Genomic DNA, 17,308 nt, shown 5'->3' with positions numbered 1-17,308 from the left:
CCCAGCTGGCCTCAGCAGGTCCGGCTCTTGCCTGGATGTGGGGCAGAAGACATGTAGACCTGGGGCACTAAGGTGGCACAGTGGGTCCTGGACCCGCCCACCTGCACTGGGGTCCCTGCAGCCAAAGGTCTCACCTTTCAATGGGGACAGGAATGGAGGAAGAGACAGAGGCTGCCAGGGGCACCCCACCCCTACCGCCTGCCTAGGGAGGGGTCACCTCTGTGTGGGGGAAGCCTGGGGACTTGGGGCGTCCTAGGCCTGGGCTGCCTGTGGCTGGTCTGTTGTCAGGGTGTCTGCAGGCCGATTTCTGCTGGGTCGTTTTCTTAGCTTTTTGGAAAAGAAGCCCCTGCCTCACCCTCCCCACGCCCCGCCGCCAGGCGCTTCTCTGAGTGAGCCCAGATGGTGCGTTTCTTGCAGAGGGCGGGCAGCTCAGGTGGCCCCAGCGGGACAGTGGGGCCAGGGGGCCCGTGGGGGTGGGGGAGCCGCCGGGATCCGGAGGAGAATGAGCCCCACCCGCCCGCGCCGGCCCTGGAGCCGCCGGTGTCGCCGCCCCGCCCGCGGGCCCGCCCTCCTGGCCCAGCCCAGGGCCCCGGAGCTATTTTGAAAGTGACCCTGGGCTGGGGCGCCGGGGTGAGCGCAGCGGCGCGGAACCATGACAGAAGATGACCGAGGCGGCGCTGGTGGAGGGCCAGGTCAAGCTGCGGGACGGCAAGAAGGTCGGGGCGCGTCGGGGGCGCGGGGTGGGGGGCGCGCGGGCACGGGCGGCGGCTCACGCTCCCCCCTGTCCCCGCAGTGGAAGAATAGGTGGCTGGTGCTGCGCAAGCCGTCGCCTGTGGCAGGTGAGCGGGGCGGGCGGGTGGGGGACGAGGGGCGTGGGGGCCTAGTGACCCGGGGCAGTGATGCCAGCTCGCCCGAAATAGCCGCTGCTGCCACGCCGCCGGGAAACCAGAGCCCCGCACGGACCCAGACCCGGTACCCCTGGGAGCGCAGGTGGGGGCCCCAGAGAACCCTCCTTCCAGAAGGGCAGACTGAGGTCCGAGGGGCTGCCTGGCGGCCCTGGAGGCAGAGGGGACCCGCCCTGAGCTCCCCCGCAGAGCAGCAAGGGGCATCCCAGAAGCAAAGCCCCACCTGCCTGAGGGTTGAGCTGTGCCTGTGGGGACGCTCGGAGCAGGGCCCCGGAACCAGCCTCCAGGGGTGCTGTGTGGGTGGCTGCTGACTCCAGGTCCATCCCAGGCAGAGCAGAGGCTGGGCTGAGGCTGAGTAGGGGCTTGGTGACTTACCCACTGCTGGGGGACCGTGCTCTGGGAGGAGACAGGGATCCCCCGCAGTCCTTGTCCTGAGCCAGCACCCCAGCTTGGGGAGGGCCAGTGAGGAGCCCCCAGGTTTGGCAGCCCTGACCGCCTGCAGTGCTGGGCTTGCAGGAAGGGCTGAGCGGGGCCTGCAGCTGCTCCAGGGGACAGGTGCATCGGAGCCAGCCAGCCCGGTCTGGGTGGGATGCTGGACTGCGGCAGGCGTCGGGGGCTGCATGTCACGGGGCTGCCAGGGTGTCCTCCAGCACGGGTGTTGTGGCTTCCAGGAGGGTGTGGGGTGAGGCCTCCTGGGTCCCCTCTGCAGGCTCTGGAGGAAGGTGCTTCCTCCCTGCCTCCGTCTCCCCTGTCAGGGTCCGTGCCGCACCATGGTCACTTCTCCACTCAGCTCTCGGTGCCCAGACCTCTTGCCTGGAGCTGTGGGGGCACCGTCAGAACTTGGGAAGGTGTCTGTCCCCTGGGGCTGCAGGGGACCTGGTATAGGAAGGAGTGAGGTCTGGGCAGAGTGAGCAGCCAGGCTGGGGTGGACCAGAGGCTTTGGTCAGCCATGGCTGGGCTGGGGCTGAGGTGGGGCGGGTGAGGCTTGGTGGAAGGTGCTGGGCTGGGGCCGGTGCAGACCCTCCAGAGAGGCCCCGGCCCAGCAAGGCACCTGGGACAGCTGCCCCCAAGAGGAAGGGAGAGGGAGAGGTCTTTGTCCCTCTCGGAGGCTTTTCTTTCTGGATCAGAGTGTCCCAGGAGGCAGGGCCGGCCAGCCTCAAGAGGGTGTGCTCCTGGGGCCTGGTGAGTGTGAGTGGAGGGAGGGGAGTTTGCCTGGGTCCCGGGCAGGACACTCTGTGAGTCTGTAGGTGAACATGGAGGCTCACGAGTGTCAGCTGGGTCACCCCGTCCCCTGCACAGTTGAGATCTACAGCCTGGGAGGCTGGAGCTGGGCTGCCATGGCGGGTGACATGGAGTCGTGGAAGGTGCCCTGTCCCCTCTGGGCGGACGTCCATTCCTAGCCTTTCGGCCAGGTGTCCCCAGCACCCACCAGCTCCCTGTCTTGGGACCCATCGCTCTGGACACCTGCTTTCTGTGTTGGTCACTCCAGCAGCCGGGGCTGAAACTGACACCCTGTGGGGTTGCCGGGAGGTCAGTGAGATTAGGAGACGGGACAGCAGAGTTCTCACGCCCACCTTCCCGCCCCGACCAGGCCAGCCTGGCACCTCCTCTAGGCTCTTCGCCCTGGCCCCTCATGAGCTTCCCTGGATGCCGCCCTCTTTGCCTTCACCCGCCTGCGTTCCCCTCGGGGCTGGAGACCACCTCCCTCGTGGATGGGCCTGGCGTGGGGGGAGCAGCTCCAGCCCTGGACGGACAGCAGAGTCCCATGCTCCCAGTGCGAGGGAGAGAGAAAGGGCCCCTCTGCTTCCCTGTAAGAAATGCAGGATTCTCCTGGTTAGCAGTGGTGATTTCCTCCCGAGAAGGGCCCCGTGCACAGCGTTTCCACCGGCCCCTCGCTCCTCTGTGCGTTTTCCTCTATCGTGAACGCATCTCTCTCTCATGGCAAAGTGTAGTTGGGAATGAAAGGAAACACCTTTTATGAAAGTGCGCCCAGCGGTGCCCGGTGGTGCCCGGCGTAGCCAGTGCAGTGGGGCCGTCGGCCTCGGGGTGGGGCGGTAGGGTGCCCTGCACTGGGCAGTGTTCCTCAAGGTCTCCACCTCGTCCTGGCTGTGGAAGGGGTGTCTGCCTCCCCGCTCCAGGCAGGGCCCTGGGAAACGAGGGCAGTCTGTCCAGTCATGGCCAGGGCAGGCTGCTGGGGACCCGCACACCGGCGCCTGGCCCAGCCCCTCTCTGCTTCCTCCCTGGTGCAGCGGCTGGGGTGGCAGGGGGAGTGTTCATCCTCCAGACTCTTGGAGGGACCTGCTTCCCACTTGGGCTGCCCCTGGGGGTTTCATCCAGCTCAGATAAGTCACAGGAGAGGCCCAAGTCCTGGCGCTGGCAGGCTCTTGGAGTTGTCATGGGCGGGGAAGTTGAGGCGCCGAAACCTAAGGGATCCAGCCCAAGACACGGACTGTTGGGCACAGCCCTCTTCCCCCCACCAGTCCGAGCCTTGCCCCCACAGCTGGCCGGAAGTTCCACGCCTGCTCCCATGCTGACCGCTGGCGCCGGCTTAGTCTCCTGCATCCCTGCTCTTGGTTCAAAAGCTGAGTTTCTGGAGGGCAGGGGTCCCCCATGTCTGCATTGCCCTCAAAGGCGGCTTGGTGGGACGGACCTCATCATATGGTCAGAGAGACAGCGCAGTGCCAGACGCCGCCTGGCAGGTGCCTGTGAGCCCAGGAGCTGCCCCACGGCTGGTGCTGTGCTGGGGCGCCGCCCTCCGCAGTGGGCAGCTCTGCTAACCAGGGGCTGGGGTGGAAAGTGGGCTGGCTCTTCCTGAGCCGGCCTCCTGGTGGCGGATTTCCTGTGTCTCTGCCTCCTTCCCTAAGGGACTGGGGCTGACATCCCAGCTCTGGGCTGAGGACTGGGCGTGGGCACTGGCCTGGTTCTCCTCTCCTCATGGAAAAGTCGAGAACAGGGTGAGCTTCCCACAGCCCTGAGTCAGGATGGGGAATGGTAGAGCTGGGGTTTGGCTCTCAGCTCCACTTGTGGGCGTGGTGACCTGAGCGGCCCCTGCCTGCGTCCTCAGCCACTGACAGGGGTCTTGTGAGGGCGATGGAGAGGTGGGCATGAGTGTCCAGCCCTGGCATTCGGAGCCTCATCCTGCGCTGCCCTGCTGATGTCTGTGCTCTGGGGGCACCTTCACCACAGCCCTGACACCTGTGCTGGGCAGATGTGCCCTCAGGTGCTTCCTTCCTAGGGCTAGGCACTGGACCCTGGTTCCATGTGTTCTGGCTGTGGCCTGGTCGGTGGCCCCCGCCCTTGCCCCTGCCCAGCTTTGGGGGCGGCTCCAGGCTGCTGCACCCCAGCAGGGTCCCCTCAGGCTGCTGCCACCTGCCTGGCTAAGGGCATTGCCTCAAGGTCACTGCGACCTCCACGGGCGACGTCCCACAGCCACTTCTGTGGACTCCCACTGTGGTCCCTGTGGGCTCAGACCCCCCACTTAGTTCCCTGCCCACAGGCGCCCCTGCCTTCCCTGGGCCACCTCGCCTGCAGGCCTGCTCGCTCCGTCTTCCCCGTGTTCTCCCCTCCTCCCTCTCCCCGCTGCCCTCCCCGGCTCTCCCCTGGCTGTGAGGCCTTCCGTGTGCTCATGACTCCACGGTTATTTTTACATCTCCAGCAGCCTGTGTGCATCGCCGCCCAGCGTCTGGTGGCTTCTCAGCCTCCCGAGTCCAGGAAAGACCTCCGACCCCAGCCCCCACCCCAGAAGGGTCCCCAGGCATCCCTCCACCACCCAACTCCAGGTCTCATCCTGGATTGCTCATTTCCCTTAGCCCACGCCCGCCCTCCAGACATCCCTCTAGCCTGGGGGGCTGGGGCAGGTGATCGTGCATTGCCAGGTCTGGGGGGCTCAACACCCAGGTCACCACCGTGGCTGCCCTGGCCTCCCGGTTCCCTTTGCTGCAGCCCCGCCTCAGCCTGCAGGGAGCCTCCTGGACAGATGCAGGAGGCGCTGTGGCTTCTGCTGCCGCCCTGCATCCCGTCACACAGCAGCCAAGGTGGGCTGTGACATCCAAGCCAGGCCAGGCCCACTGTGCTCCAAGCCCTTTAGTGCCCCTGGGGCCTCAGAACAAAGCTCTTTTTCTTGATCCCCAGGCCCACGGGTCCCAACCCGCCTATACCTCGGACTACTGTCCCCTCCTTCTTGTGTGACCTGGCCCTTCAGTCTCTGAAGAGTCCATGCTGCTCTGTCTCTGGGCCTTTGCACTGGCTATTCCCTCTAACACAATGCTGTTCCCTGTGAGGCTGCTGGGTCAGGTCCTTCTCTCACTCAGGAGTCAGTCAGCTCCCTCCGGGGAGAGCCCCCCATGTGCAGGGAGTCCCCTGCCCCCTGACCTTGGGTCACCTATTCTGGTTGTCTATGGGGCATCTTCCTTGCCTGTTGCTGTGTGTGTGTGTGTTCCTGCTTGCGGGTCTTTTGTGCGCCTGACCAACTCCCTATCTTGGAGTCAGCTCCACTAGGGCCGGGCTTTGTTCCCTGGGTTCTGAGCTGCTTACAGAGTTCAAGTGCAGTTGGCATTTGCAGAATGAGCTGAGGAGAGGGCCTTGGAGGACCAGGCGAGGCTGGGAAGAAAGCAGAAAGAGTGAGGGGCTCCCGGGGCCCAGCCGGGGTCTCTCAGCACCCTGAAAGGGCCAGCAGGACTCTGCCATGGGCGCCACCTGCCTGATGCATCTGCCCCACACCTGCATCCCCTGCAAACGGCCATGCCCCAGTTCTGGGGACCACCTGGCCTACTTGCTGCTCCAAGTAGGGCAGGAGCTGCTAGAGAGCAGGTGTGGGCTGAGCTGGGGGCTCTGTGGGAGTGTGTCTGTGTGTGCACGTGCGTGTGAGTGCATGTGTCTGTGTGTGTGCATGCCTGTGTGCAAGTGTCTCTGTGTGCAAGTGTCTCTGTGTGCAAGTGTCATGAGTACCTGTGTCTGCATGGGGTACATCAGTGTGTGCCTTTCTCTGTGTGTGCTTGTATGAGTGTGTGTCTGCATCTCTCTGTGTGCCTGTATGCCTGTATGTGTGTGCATGTATGTGTGTCTCTGTGTGTGCATGCATGATTGCGTGTGTATGTGTGCATGTATGTGTGTGCCTGTGTGCATTATGTGTGCATGTACGTGTGTGCCTGTGTGTGTGCATGTCTGTGTGTTCATGTATGAGTGTGCATGTATATGTGCATGTATGTATGTGCGTGCATGTATGTGTGCCTGTGTGTACATATGTGTGCATGTCTGTGTGCCTGTGTGAGTGTGCATGTGTATGCATCTCTGTGTGTGCATGTGTGTGGATGTATGACTGCCTGTGAGTGTGCATGTGTGTGTGCCTGAGTGTGTGCATGTGTGCATGTGTAGATGTATGAATGTGTGCCTGTGAGTGCATGTATGTATGCATCTGTGTTTGTGCATGTCTGTGTGTGTGCAAGTGTATGTGTGTGTGCATGTATGAGTGCCTGTGTGCAGGTATGTGTGTGTGTTTGTGGATGTGTGCCTGGCTGTGAATGTGTGTGTGCATGTCCGTGTGTATGAGTGTGCACGTGTGTGCATGTGTGCCCGTGTGTGAATGTGTGCCTGAGTGTGCATGAGTGTATGCCTGTGTGTGCATGTGTGCATGTATGTGTGAGTGTGGATGTGCCTGTATGTGTATGTGTGTATGCATTTATGTGTGCCTGTGTGTATGTATATGTGCCTGAGTGTGGATGTATGTGTGCCTGTGAGTGTACATGTATGTCGGTGTGCATGTCTGTGTGTATGTATGTGTGTGCCTGAGTGTGCAGGTATGTGTGCCTGTGAGGGTGTATGTCTGTGAATGTGTGCATGTATAAATGTGTGCCTGAGTGTGTATGTATGTATGCATGCCTTTGTGTGTGCATGTATGAGTGCCTATGTGCATGAGTGTGTGCCTGTGTGTGTGCATGTATGAGGGTGTGTGCATGTGCATGTATGTGCCTGTGTGAGTATGCATATACAAGTGTGTGCGTGTCTGTGTGTGCATGTATGTGTGCCTGTGTGTGCCTATGCCTGTCTGTGTTCATATGTGTGTGCCTGTGTGAGTGTGCATGTGTGCCTGTGAGCATGCATGAGTGTGTGCATGTCTGTGTGTGTGCATGTGTATGTACCTGTGTGTGCATGTATGAGGGTGCATGTGTGCCTGTGTGCATGTCTGAGTGTGTGTACTTGTGTGCATGAATGAGGGTGTGTGTTCCTGTGTGTGTGCATGTATGAAGGTGTGTGCATGTATGAGTGTGCATGTGCCTCTGTGTGTGCATGTATGAGGGTGTGTGTGCCTGTGTGAGTGCATATGAGTGTGTGTCTGTGTGAGCATGCATGAGTGTGCATGTGCCTGTGTGTGATGTATGAGTGTGCATGTGCCTCTGTGTGTGTGCATGTATGAGGGTGTGTGTGTGCTGTGTGTGTGATGTATGAGTGTGCATGTGCTTGTGTCATTGTGCATGTATAAGGGTGTGTCTGTGTGTGCATGTATGAGGTGTGTATGCCTGTGTGTGCATGTATGAGTGTGCATGTGCCTGTGTGTGAATGTGAGTGTGCATGTGCCTGTGTGTGATGTATGAGTGTGCATGTGCCTGTGTGTGATGTATGAGTGTGCACGTGCCTGTGTGTGTGCATGTATGAGGGTGTGTGTGTGATGTATGAGTGTGCATGTGCTTGTGTCAGTGTGCAGGTATAAGGGTGTGTCTGTGTGTGCATGTAGGAGGTGTGTGTGCCTATGTGTGTGCATGTATGAGTGTGCATGTGCCTATGTGTGCATGTATCAGGGTGTGTGTGCCTGTGTGTGCATGAGTGTGCATGTCTGTGTGTGTGCATGTGCCTGTATATGTGTGCATGTATGAGTGTGCCTGTGTGTGAGCGTGCATGTATGAGTGTGCATGTGCCTGTGTGTGTGAATGTGAGTGTGCATGTGCCTCTGTGTGTGTGCATGTATGAGGGTGTGTGTGACTGTGTGTGCATGTATGAATGTGTGCCTGTGTGTGTGTGCATGTATGAGGGTGTGTGTGTGCCCGCTTGCTCCCCGTGGGTCTCCATGCCTTGGTTGGCCTCTCCTGGTGCCTCCTCATCTGTCTCCTTTCACCATCATGACCTGGTGTCCTCCACCCAGCCCTGTGCTGCCTGCCAGAGTCCCCAGTCCCTCCAGGTCCTGCAAAAGCCTTCCAAGGCACAGGGTGCAGAGCAGCTGGAGGTGGGTGGGTGGGGCCGATGGCCCTTCCTCAGCAAGAGACAGTGCGTGCCCCTTGCTGAGCACTGAGGAGGGACACGCTCCCTCCGAGGTTCCCAGAGAGGCTCCTTCCTGCCTCTCCAGCTCCTGCTGGCCACAGGCGTTCCTTGGCTGTGGCCGCAGAGCTCCAGTCCCTGCCTCCAGCCCATTCAGGTGATGGTCTTCCCTATGTCTGCGCCTCCTGTTCTGTGTCTCACACGGACACTTCCTGCTGGGTTCGGGGCCCACCAGACAGTCCAGGATCCTGACCCTGATTACATGTGCAGAGACTCTGTTCCCAAATAAGGACATACAGGTTCTGGGGTCAGGAGTGGACATGTCTGGCTGGGGGCCACGCTTAGCCCCTGCATGTAAGCCCTCCTGACGTTCTCAAGATGCAGGGCGTGTCTCCAGAAAGATCAGAGAGGCCGAGGGGGGACGGCTGTGAATCAGAGAAAGGTCTGAGGGTGGAGCATGGGGTCAGCATGTGTCCTGCCACCTGCAAGACATCCCGGGTGGGCCCAGCTGGCTTGTGTTGCTGACATGAGGACAGTGTGAGAAGCTGTCGTGGCAAATTCAGCCCTCGGCCAGGAGTCGCCCACTGTGGTCTCTGGGCCAAATCCTGCGGGAACCTGATTTTGTAAATACAGTTTGGCTGGCTCGCGGCCATTCCTGCACACGTCACCTGCGGCTGCTTCCAGCTAAGTATCAGACGGAGACTAAGCCCCGCAAAGCCAAAAAGGTGATGTCAGACTCTTTATAGGCAAGCCCGTGACCCCAGTCCTGAATGAGCTGCAGGCAGGGACAACGCAGGGACTGGGTGCCAACAGGTGGAAGAGCAGCCGCAGAACTTTGACGGCGAGTTCCAGCTACGCCTCTGGGTTGGAGTTCCGTTTCTGGGCCGGTGTCTTGCTTCCTGTCTCAAAATTTCCAGAGGGGCTGGGACAGGGTCTGGAAAGCCTTGGCTGGGCAGGGCAAGGGGCTTCTTTCTCAAATTGGGAATGCCCAGCTTTTTCCTAGCTGTAAGCGTGCCAGGCACTGCGGACAGAGTCTCCGATGGGAAATGAAGTCCCTGGCCCTGAACCCACACCGCGCCTGGCTTTTGTGAATAAAGTTTCACTGTCCTGCGGCTGCACCCATGGGTGCTCACATGGTCTGAGGCTGCTTTCACACAGCCAGGGTGGCGACATCAAGTAGTGGCCACAGAGCCCGTGTGGCCCTAAAAGGTGCACTGCCTGTCCTCTGGCCCCTTGCAGAAGGAGTTTGCTGACCACTGGCCCCGAGGCCACACAGGCCCCCCGGCTCCATGGGCTGCCACCCTGTGGCCTGGGGGTGCGCATGACACAGGAGGGAGGCTGAGCACCATGTCTGCTCTGGGCTCCGCTGCAGTAGTGAGTGTCTGAGTCAAGTTCATTTGGGGTTTTGTTCTCACTTGGGTTTTTCAGAGCGTCAGAGGGACATGTCATTCTGCAATCCTCTTTGGGAACATTCTCCCCCATCCCCTCCTGTGTGTGCACAGGGATTTGGGGTGTTTGCATGAAGTCCCAGAACCTACTCCTCACTGAAGCCGGGTGCCCAGCTTCCGGGCCTTGGTGGGAGGCGGCCTGGCTGTCAAGCCTGGACTCATGCCAGGAGGGCCGGGAGTCTTCCTGCGCCGTCCTCTCTGCTCTCTCGGGCAGACCTGCTGCACCTGCCGTTCACGGGTGTGTCCAGGTGCTTCTCCAAAGGCCACATGGGGGCTGTGCTGTGATGGGTTTGAGTTGCACCTGGCAGAGTGGATGGTACGCACTGGTTGTTTGTAGTGACAGTGACATTGGAAAATGGGAATGTGGGGGTGGGGACGGGGACCCGAGTGACCCTGGAGGGCCCAGGACGCAGAACACAGGCAGGTCACCAGCAGCTGAGGAAGACGCCAGGGCCTGCCATGCTGGGCAGTGGTGGGTGAATGGGGGTGGGACCCAAGGCCCCGCAACCTCCCCACTTTCTGGGGCTGAAGCTCAGCCACACCCTGGAACTAAAGGAACCAGGAGGGGCAGTGGGTCCAGAGGCAGCAGGGAGCTGGCACAGGCAAGACTGGCAGGGTGGCAGGGACAGGGTGGGTGGCCACAGCCATGGGGTAGGTACCATGCGAGGCCCCGGAGCCCCTGGCCACAGCTCCTATAGCCCTCAGTGTGGTCCAGGGGCTGTAGGACCTGAGGCAGGGCGAGTATGCTGGCTAGGGTCCAGAACCCAGTCATGGGAACCAGCATCAGGGGCCGGGTGCAGCCACAAATGTTCTGGGACTATTTCTGCCCTGGCGGCCTGTGGGTCTCACAGAGGGAGGGGATCACCCCATTTTGTATGCCAGGAGATGAGGCCTGGGCATGGCTGGGGGAGGGCATCGCCCTGTTTTGTATGCCAGGAGATGAGGCCTAGGCATGACTGAGCGGCTTGCTTAGGGTCATGCCCCCAGCCTGAGTCTCTGCACTGTCACGGCCTCCCTGCGGACGCCGAGGACGCGGGCAGGCGGTGCTGGCTGGCATCCCTGACGGCCGCGCTCCCTGCAGACTGCCTGCTGATGCTGGCCTACAAGGACAAGTCGGAGCGTGCCAAGGGCCTGCGGGAGCGAAGCAGCCTGACGCTGGAGGACATCTGCGGGCTGGAGCCAGGCCTGCCCTACGAGGGCCTGGCCCACACGTTGGCCATCGTCTGCCTGTCCCAGGCTGTCATGCTGGGCTTCGACAGCCACGAGGCCATGTGTGCATGGGACGCCCGGATCCGCTACGCGCTCGGCGAGGGTGAGTGATAGGGCCGGGGCCAGGTGGCTGGGGAAGGGGGACTTCTTGCTCTAGCCTGGGGCCCCTCACAAACATGGGCCACAGAAGTGGAAGCAGCTCTAGGGACTGGTGCAGGAGGATGGGACCTTCATGGACGCCTTAGTGGGGGCTGAGCTCTAGTCTGGGGGTGCCCACGAGGGTTTGGGAGGGGAGTCTGCTGGCTGTGGTGTCTTTAGAGCTCCCTGGCCTGACCTTTGGTTACCCCTGGAGCATGTAACCCGGGCTGGTGGCCTCCCAAAGCCCTGCCCTTTGCTTCCCACACTGGACAGTGGAGCTCAGAACCTGGGTAGGGAGGAGAGCCCTAGGCTGGGCCATCCTACCCCAGCTTCCCCCACATAAGAGCAGAGGCAGGAGAGGGCCTGGAGGGGAGGGAGAGAGCAGGGCAGGGAGTGCTGTGGGGGGAGCTGGCCCTGGAAGAGCTGAAACCTTAGTCCCAGCCCTGCAGGGGCTGCAGATGGGTGCGTGGGGGCCTCTGGGGCAGAGCTGCCCTGGGGCTGTGAGCAGAGGTGGGTGGTGCTGGGCCCCTGGGCACTCAGTGGCAGAGCAAGCATAACCCTGTGTCTCCTAAGAGACCAAAATCAGTGCCAAACACCCGTAGTGAGCAAAACAGTAAAATGTCAACCAAGTAGAGTCCTGACCCTACACTGAGGTGTCCGCCCCACGATCCCAGCGCCGCCACTGCCTCACTTTAAATGCTGCCATTTTAGGCCAGGTGCTGTGGCTCGCATCTGTAATCCTAGCACTTTGGGAGGCTGAGGTGGGTGGATCACCTGAGTCCAGCAGATAGAGACCAGCCTGGGCAACGTGGCGAAACCCCGTCTCTACTAAAACTACAAAATAATGACTGGGTGTGGTGGCTGATGCGTGCAACCCCAGCACTTTGGGAGGTCAAGGCGGGCAAGTCACCTCTGGGACCTGCTTGCCCCTGAACAAAGATAGTTTCTGGGAGGATGGGGTGGGGAGGAGGCCAGTGCAGCCCCCAGGCCAGTGCAGCCCCCCCCAGACGGGTGCAGCCCCCCAGGCCAGTGCAGCCCCCAGGCCAGTGCAGCCCCCAGGCCAGTGCAGCCCCCCAGACGGGTGCAGCCCCCAGGCCAGTGTAGCCCCCAGGCCAATGCAGCCCCCCAGGCCAGTGCAGCCCCCCAGGCCAGTGCAGCCCCCCAGGCCAATGCAGCCCCCCAGGCCAGTGCAGCCCCCCAGGCCAATGCAGCCCCCCGGGCCAGTGCAGCCCCCCAGACGGGTGCAGCCCCCAGGCCAGTGCAGCCCCCAGGCCAGTGCAGCCCCCCAGGCCAGGGCAGCTGTGACAAGTGCCATTTGCTCATCCTGCTGTTGCTGGCTCCTGGCTCACCCCTGGGCAGCTGCCCCTGCCCGACCCTGGTCCCCCGCCTACCTCCATTTGGCCCCTGCTCCTGCCCACCCCGGTCTGGGCCCTGCCCCCTGGCCTGGCCATTGCCCCTGCTGCCTCCTCTGTGATGCCCTCCCGCCCTGCCCGCCCACAGTGCACAGGTTCCATGTGACGGTGGCTCCAGGCACCAAGCTGGAGAGCGGCCCAGCCACCCTGCACCTCTGCAATGACGTCCTCGTCTTGGCCAAGGACATCCCACCAGCTGTCTCGGGGCAGTGGAAGCTGTCTGACCTCCGGCGCTACGGGGCCGTGCCAAATGGATTCATCTTTGAAGGCGGGACCAGGTGTGGGTACTGTAAGTACGGGTGCGTGGGGCCACTGGGCAGCGGCGGCTTGGGCGCTCCCCACTTGCCCTGAGAGCTGCTGGTATCTGGCTGGCAGACCCCAGGTGCAGGCTGGCCTGCTGGCATTTTCAGAACGCCCCGGCAGGGGGACAGTGTCTTCCCACACTCGGTGTCCGAGGTCCTCCGCCCCAGGAAGCTTAGTGTGGAGCGCTGAGTCTGGGCCTCTGCTCTTCCTCACTGGAGGGAGAGGGCTGCGGGAGGGGGAGGAGCCCGGGGTCACAGAGCCTCAGGGCCGCTCTTGGCCAGATCTCATGAAAAGCAAAAAACAAAGAAGAAATGCATTTAGCGCAGAGTGTGAGCCCCCGCGTGAGCGCCCACGGAGACGTCCCTGGGCCAAGAATTCCTTGTGGACCTGCCAGCTACCCGTCCTGTGGGCCGCCCAGAGCTGCCCTCATGTCCCCAGTGAGGTGGCCAGGCCATGGGTGGGAATGGCCTGAATCCTTTGCATGTGTGACGGCCTCACAGTCCCCCCTCCCAGCCCACCATGGCCAGGGGAGTGAGGGAAATGGGAGCAGGAAGGCCCCTGGCCGTCTCCAGGGTGCTGCAGGAGCTGGGGTGTTCCGGTGATCCCTCCCACTTTCTCCTGTGTTGAGTGCAGACACGCCAGCCCGGCCTGTGGACCTGCAGTCCCCTCGGAGGGCATGATGCCTCCTCTCTTCTCTCTGGAGGGGCAGCTGCTCATCTGCTGGGGTGGAGAGGGGAGAGGGGCCTCCTGGGGGCCTGGCATGGGGCTGAGAGGGCCGAGGGACTGCATGAGGCTCATGCTGGCCGGGGCTCTGGGGGCGTCCAGATGTGTCTGGCTAGAGCAATCGCAGGCAAGGACACGGCCATGCTGGCCACCTGTGCCCTCGTCCTGCAAAGGCCAGCTGGGGAGCAGACCCAACCCCATCTGTGAGCTGTGTTCTGCCACCTTCTGCGCTGGGCCCTGGGGACAAACCCAGTGGGTCTCGCTGCAGGAGCCAGCCCTGTCGGGGCCTTTGAGGAGGTGATGTCTGACCCTGAAGAGGGGCAGGGCGCCTGGCGCAGGCTCCACCGAGGCAGGCGGTGCACAGCCAGCTGCAGGGGGTTCTCGGGGTGGAGCTGGCCTGGAGGCTCGGTCTCTGGGGCTGTCAGGTCCACAGCCAGAGTCCAAAGGGCCTAGACCCCTCTGGGGTTTGTGAGCCACTGTGGATGCGCAGGACTGCTGCCCATGCCAGCTGTGGGCTGGTTCGGAGGGGTTGGTTCCCAGGAGAGTGACACCTGTCGGGGTCCCATCTGCTGGACGGTCCCCCGGGCCGGAGGTTCAGCACGGGGCTTCAGGAGTGAAGCCTGGGGTGTCTGTCGTCTGTCGCATGGGAAGCAGGAGCTGCAGTCTGCAGTTCTGCATGGGCAACCTGTCTCGGCTGTGTTGTGCTAGGTTTGGGGGTCCCTGCAGGATGGGGACCCATACCCTCCTCTCTGTCTGTGGAACTCCTTGGCAAGGGCGGGTAGCTGGCTGGGGTGGCACTGTGAGCTCACCCTCTAAGCCGGGGCACGGCAGGAAGACCCGTTTCCTTGGAGACCTGTTTATTTTGTCTGGGCCGTAATGGAATGGAGTTACGGAATGTTTTTCCACGGAGGCCTTGGAGGTTCACGTGTCTGCCGGACTGTGGGTGGCTCCTCTGCCACTGGTAAACAATCCAGCGCCTGCAGCTGCGCTTTTCCCCAGGGCGAGGCTGCCGTGATGTCTTCCTGCGCTGCCCAAAAGCCAGGGTGGGCTCTCGCAGGGCGTCTGCTGCCTCTCCAGGGCAAGCTGTCAGAGCAGCCCCCTCCGCAAACCCACAAACCAGGCTGGCCCCGCAGAACCCGAAAACCCACAAACTGGATTGTCCCCACAGAACCCGAAAACGGGGCTAGCCCTGCGGAACCTGCCTCTGCAGCTCAGTGCTGAATGTTCTCGTCCCCTGTGGGGCCCTGGGACAGGAAGGGCTCTGGGAATTTTGTCACCGACGGCCATACACCCTGTAGGGCAGGTGTGCTCTGGAGGCCAGGCTGGAAGGCTTGACCCAGCCGCCCATCCCTTCCCCCGGCAGGCCCTTCGGGGCTCCGTCCTCCCGGAGACAGGTGTGGCCCCCACCCTGGCTGGTTTAAGCTGGATCTTAGGCTCGGCCAAGCGATGGTGTTCTGGACACAGCGCTGAGTGCAGGCTGTATGGCAGGAGGGACCAGGCGTCTGTGGCACGTGTGGGCAGCCTGGGCCTCCTGTGGGAGGGAGCGGCAGCTGGGGTGGTCCAGGGGCAGCAGCATCAGCTTCCTGGGGCTTCTTGACCCCCAAGAGAGGGCTGAGGGTCCAGAGTGGATTCCTTCCACAACCCAGAGGCTGGGGTCTGCAGGGTCTCCTTCTTCCAAAAGCTCTTGAGGAGGACCCAGGAGAGGGTCCTTCCCGCCCCTTCCAGCCACTGGTGGCCCTGGCGACCTCGGGTCTCGGCTGCGTTCTCGGCTCTGTGCCTGCTGGCTCCTGCCTGTGCCTCCTCTTGTCTCTTGCAGTCCCTGGACTTAGGGCCCACCTGGATGACCCAAGATGACCTCACCAGAGAGCCTCAATGCCATCACAGAGACCCCTGTTCACAGATCCTGGAATGGAAACACATTTTCTAGGCCACCATTTGGCCCACCACTGGGGCCACCAGGGTGGAGAAAGATCCAGAATCTGGATCCCAATGAGTCTGTGGGCCTCATCACTTTCCATCTGGAGGTTGCAGCAGGGCTGGAGCTGTGGGAAGGCCCTGGAAGGTCCTGGGTGTAGGAAATTTACACTCCCTCCTTCCCCAGGGACAGGTCCCAGCCTGGCCCCCCGGTCCCCAGAACCACCTCAGTTGGCCCCACCGCAGCCAGCTCTGCAGACAGCAGAGAGGCCGCCCCGGCTCAAGGCGACGCCTCACTCTTCCTGAGGCGCTGGGCATGGCTGCGCATCCCTGGTGCCCTGGTGAGGGTTGGGTGGAGACAGGTCTGGCTGGGTGTGGCCCTGAGGGCGGGGGTTCTCTCTGTGGACTGCTGCCTGTTCAGAATGGGACAGGAGGTGGCTTAGTGACAGTGACCCTGGGTCCCCAGTGTGGCCCACTTCCCTGGGTCTCTGTTGGTCATGGGCCTGTAGTGTGGGCTACGGGAGCTTGGCCTGAGTGCACTTGGCACGTGGCAGGCAATGGTCTGTGGACAGCTCGGGCCTGCAGGCTCCAGCCTCACACACTGGCGAGTGACTGGGCCCTGCCCACAGGGACTTGCTGGTGCATGGTGGAAAGCAAAGGAGAGACGGGCACTCACCCTGGACAGGCTCAGCCTGCAGCACAGAGGAGGGCGCCGGAGAGGCTCAGCCCATGTGGAGTCCAGGAAGGGAAGGCTTTGGAGGCGCAGCGGACGCTTGAGCTGGGCCTGGAGGGCGAATGGAAGCTTCTAGAGTGCCCCTTTTTCCCCCTTACCCGTTCTCTCCAGCTGCTTCCAGTCCAGGGAGCACATCTGCCTCTTCACCCAGCCTCTGGGGGCCACAGGGAGCGTTTTAAAACCATTTTGACTTTTAAAAATGAGTAAAGGATGTGTCTGGGTGTGGCAGCTCACACCTGTAATCCCAGCACTTAGGGAGGCTGAGGCGGGCGAGTCACCTGGGGTCAGGAGTTCAAGACCAGCCTGGCCAACATGGTGGAATCCCGTCTCTGCTGAAAATACAAACATTAGCCTGGTGTGGTGGCGCACATCTATAATCCCTGAGGTGGGACGATCGCTTGAACCTGGGAGTCAGAGGTGGCAGTGAGCCGAGATCCCGTCATTTCACACCAGCCAGGGCAACGGAGCCAGACTCCATCTCAAAAAAAAAAAAAAAAAAAAAAAAAAAAAGAAATGAAAACCGCAACTAGGAGGCTCTTGCTGCGTCTGTCCAGCTCTGGAGCGCCCCCTGCCGGCTGCCGTTGGCCACTGCACCCCGGCGCAGGTCCCTGAGCTGGGACAGCAGGGAGGGCCTTCCCTGGGTTCTCCTGGCAAGTGCTGGGCCTAGGATCAGAGGGCCAGGCCTCAGGGCCCGCAAGAGTCGGAATGAGGCATTTTCAGTCCTTGGAGGGTGTGGGGGAACCAGGAGGGGCGCAGACCCCAGGCTGGAGCATCGAGGGAAGCTCTCTAGAGGAGTGAGCCTCATGTGGTTTCTGCAGGGTGAACAGGAGTTAGCTCAGCTGTGAAGACATCTTTGAGCACCAGTGGGTGCCCGAAAGGCATGTGTGGGAACCCTGTTAAGTGGGGATGGGGGGCATGGGGGTGGAGGAGGAAGAGGAGGCAGGGCTGGGTTGCAAAGAGTTGGCTAATTGGACCGCCACTGTCTCGAAGTAGCAGGGAGCCATTGAAGGTGTTTGAGCAGGGGAGTGTTTCATATGCTACTGTCGACCCCACGGTGCATTTTGGCGTGGAGGAATAGGCTGACAGGGGCCAGAGAAGGTTCTGGTTGTGGTCCAGATGGCAGAGGGTGAGGCTGACCCCAGGCAACAGCTGCCCGGTTGGTGGATGGGGGGGACGATGCTGTGGATTCCAGGAATGTTAACCAGGTGGTGATTGACAAGGGAGGAGGGGTGGCCCAGGAGGAGTGCCTTCTAGAGCTGTGCCCCTGGGTGTGGG

The 17,308-nt window shown here is 61.8% G+C and overlaps 1 protein-coding gene and 1 long non-coding RNA gene across 13 annotated transcripts in view; one reads left to right on the top strand and one right to left on the bottom strand.

The window, feature by feature from the left end:
* Window positions 1–602: 602 nt before the first annotated feature.
* Window positions 603–17,308, top strand: part of DOK7 (docking protein 7) — a 37,876-nt gene continuing 21,170 nt past the window's right edge. For 5 of the 12 annotated variants that reach the window (XM_078367642.1, XM_035294233.3, XM_035294232.3 and 2 more), the window contains exons 1-4: window positions 603–716; window positions 794–839; window positions 10,683–10,913; window positions 12,449–12,649. In XM_078367642.1, coding sequence (XP_078223768.1) covers window positions 663–716; window positions 794–839; window positions 10,683–10,913; window positions 12,449–12,649 — 532 coding nt within the window. In that variant the 5' untranslated portion in view covers window positions 603–662. Of the gene's footprint in view, window positions 717–791; window positions 840–10,682; window positions 10,914–12,448; window positions 12,650–17,308 lie in introns of those variants that run through there. The other 7 variants (XM_078367641.1, XM_035294231.3, XM_078367645.1 and 4 more) reach the window with 3 other exon arrangements.
* On the bottom strand, window positions 14,227–14,726 carry LOC128931646 (uncharacterized). The gene is made up of 2 exons (XR_008480326.1): window positions 14,585–14,726; window positions 14,227–14,404 (listed from the first exon to the last, which is right to left on the bottom strand). It is a non-coding gene; the product is annotated as an uncharacterized LOC128931646 (long non-coding RNA).

Source organism: Callithrix jacchus, chromosome 3 (assembly GCF_049354715.1).
Source record: "Callithrix jacchus isolate 240 chromosome 3, calJac240_pri, whole genome shotgun sequence".
NCBI classification, from domain to species: domain Eukaryota; kingdom Metazoa; phylum Chordata; class Mammalia; order Primates; family Cebidae; genus Callithrix; species Callithrix jacchus.
Note: the sequence above shows the minus strand (reverse complement) of the source record. Positions and strands in the feature narration are given on the sequence as shown.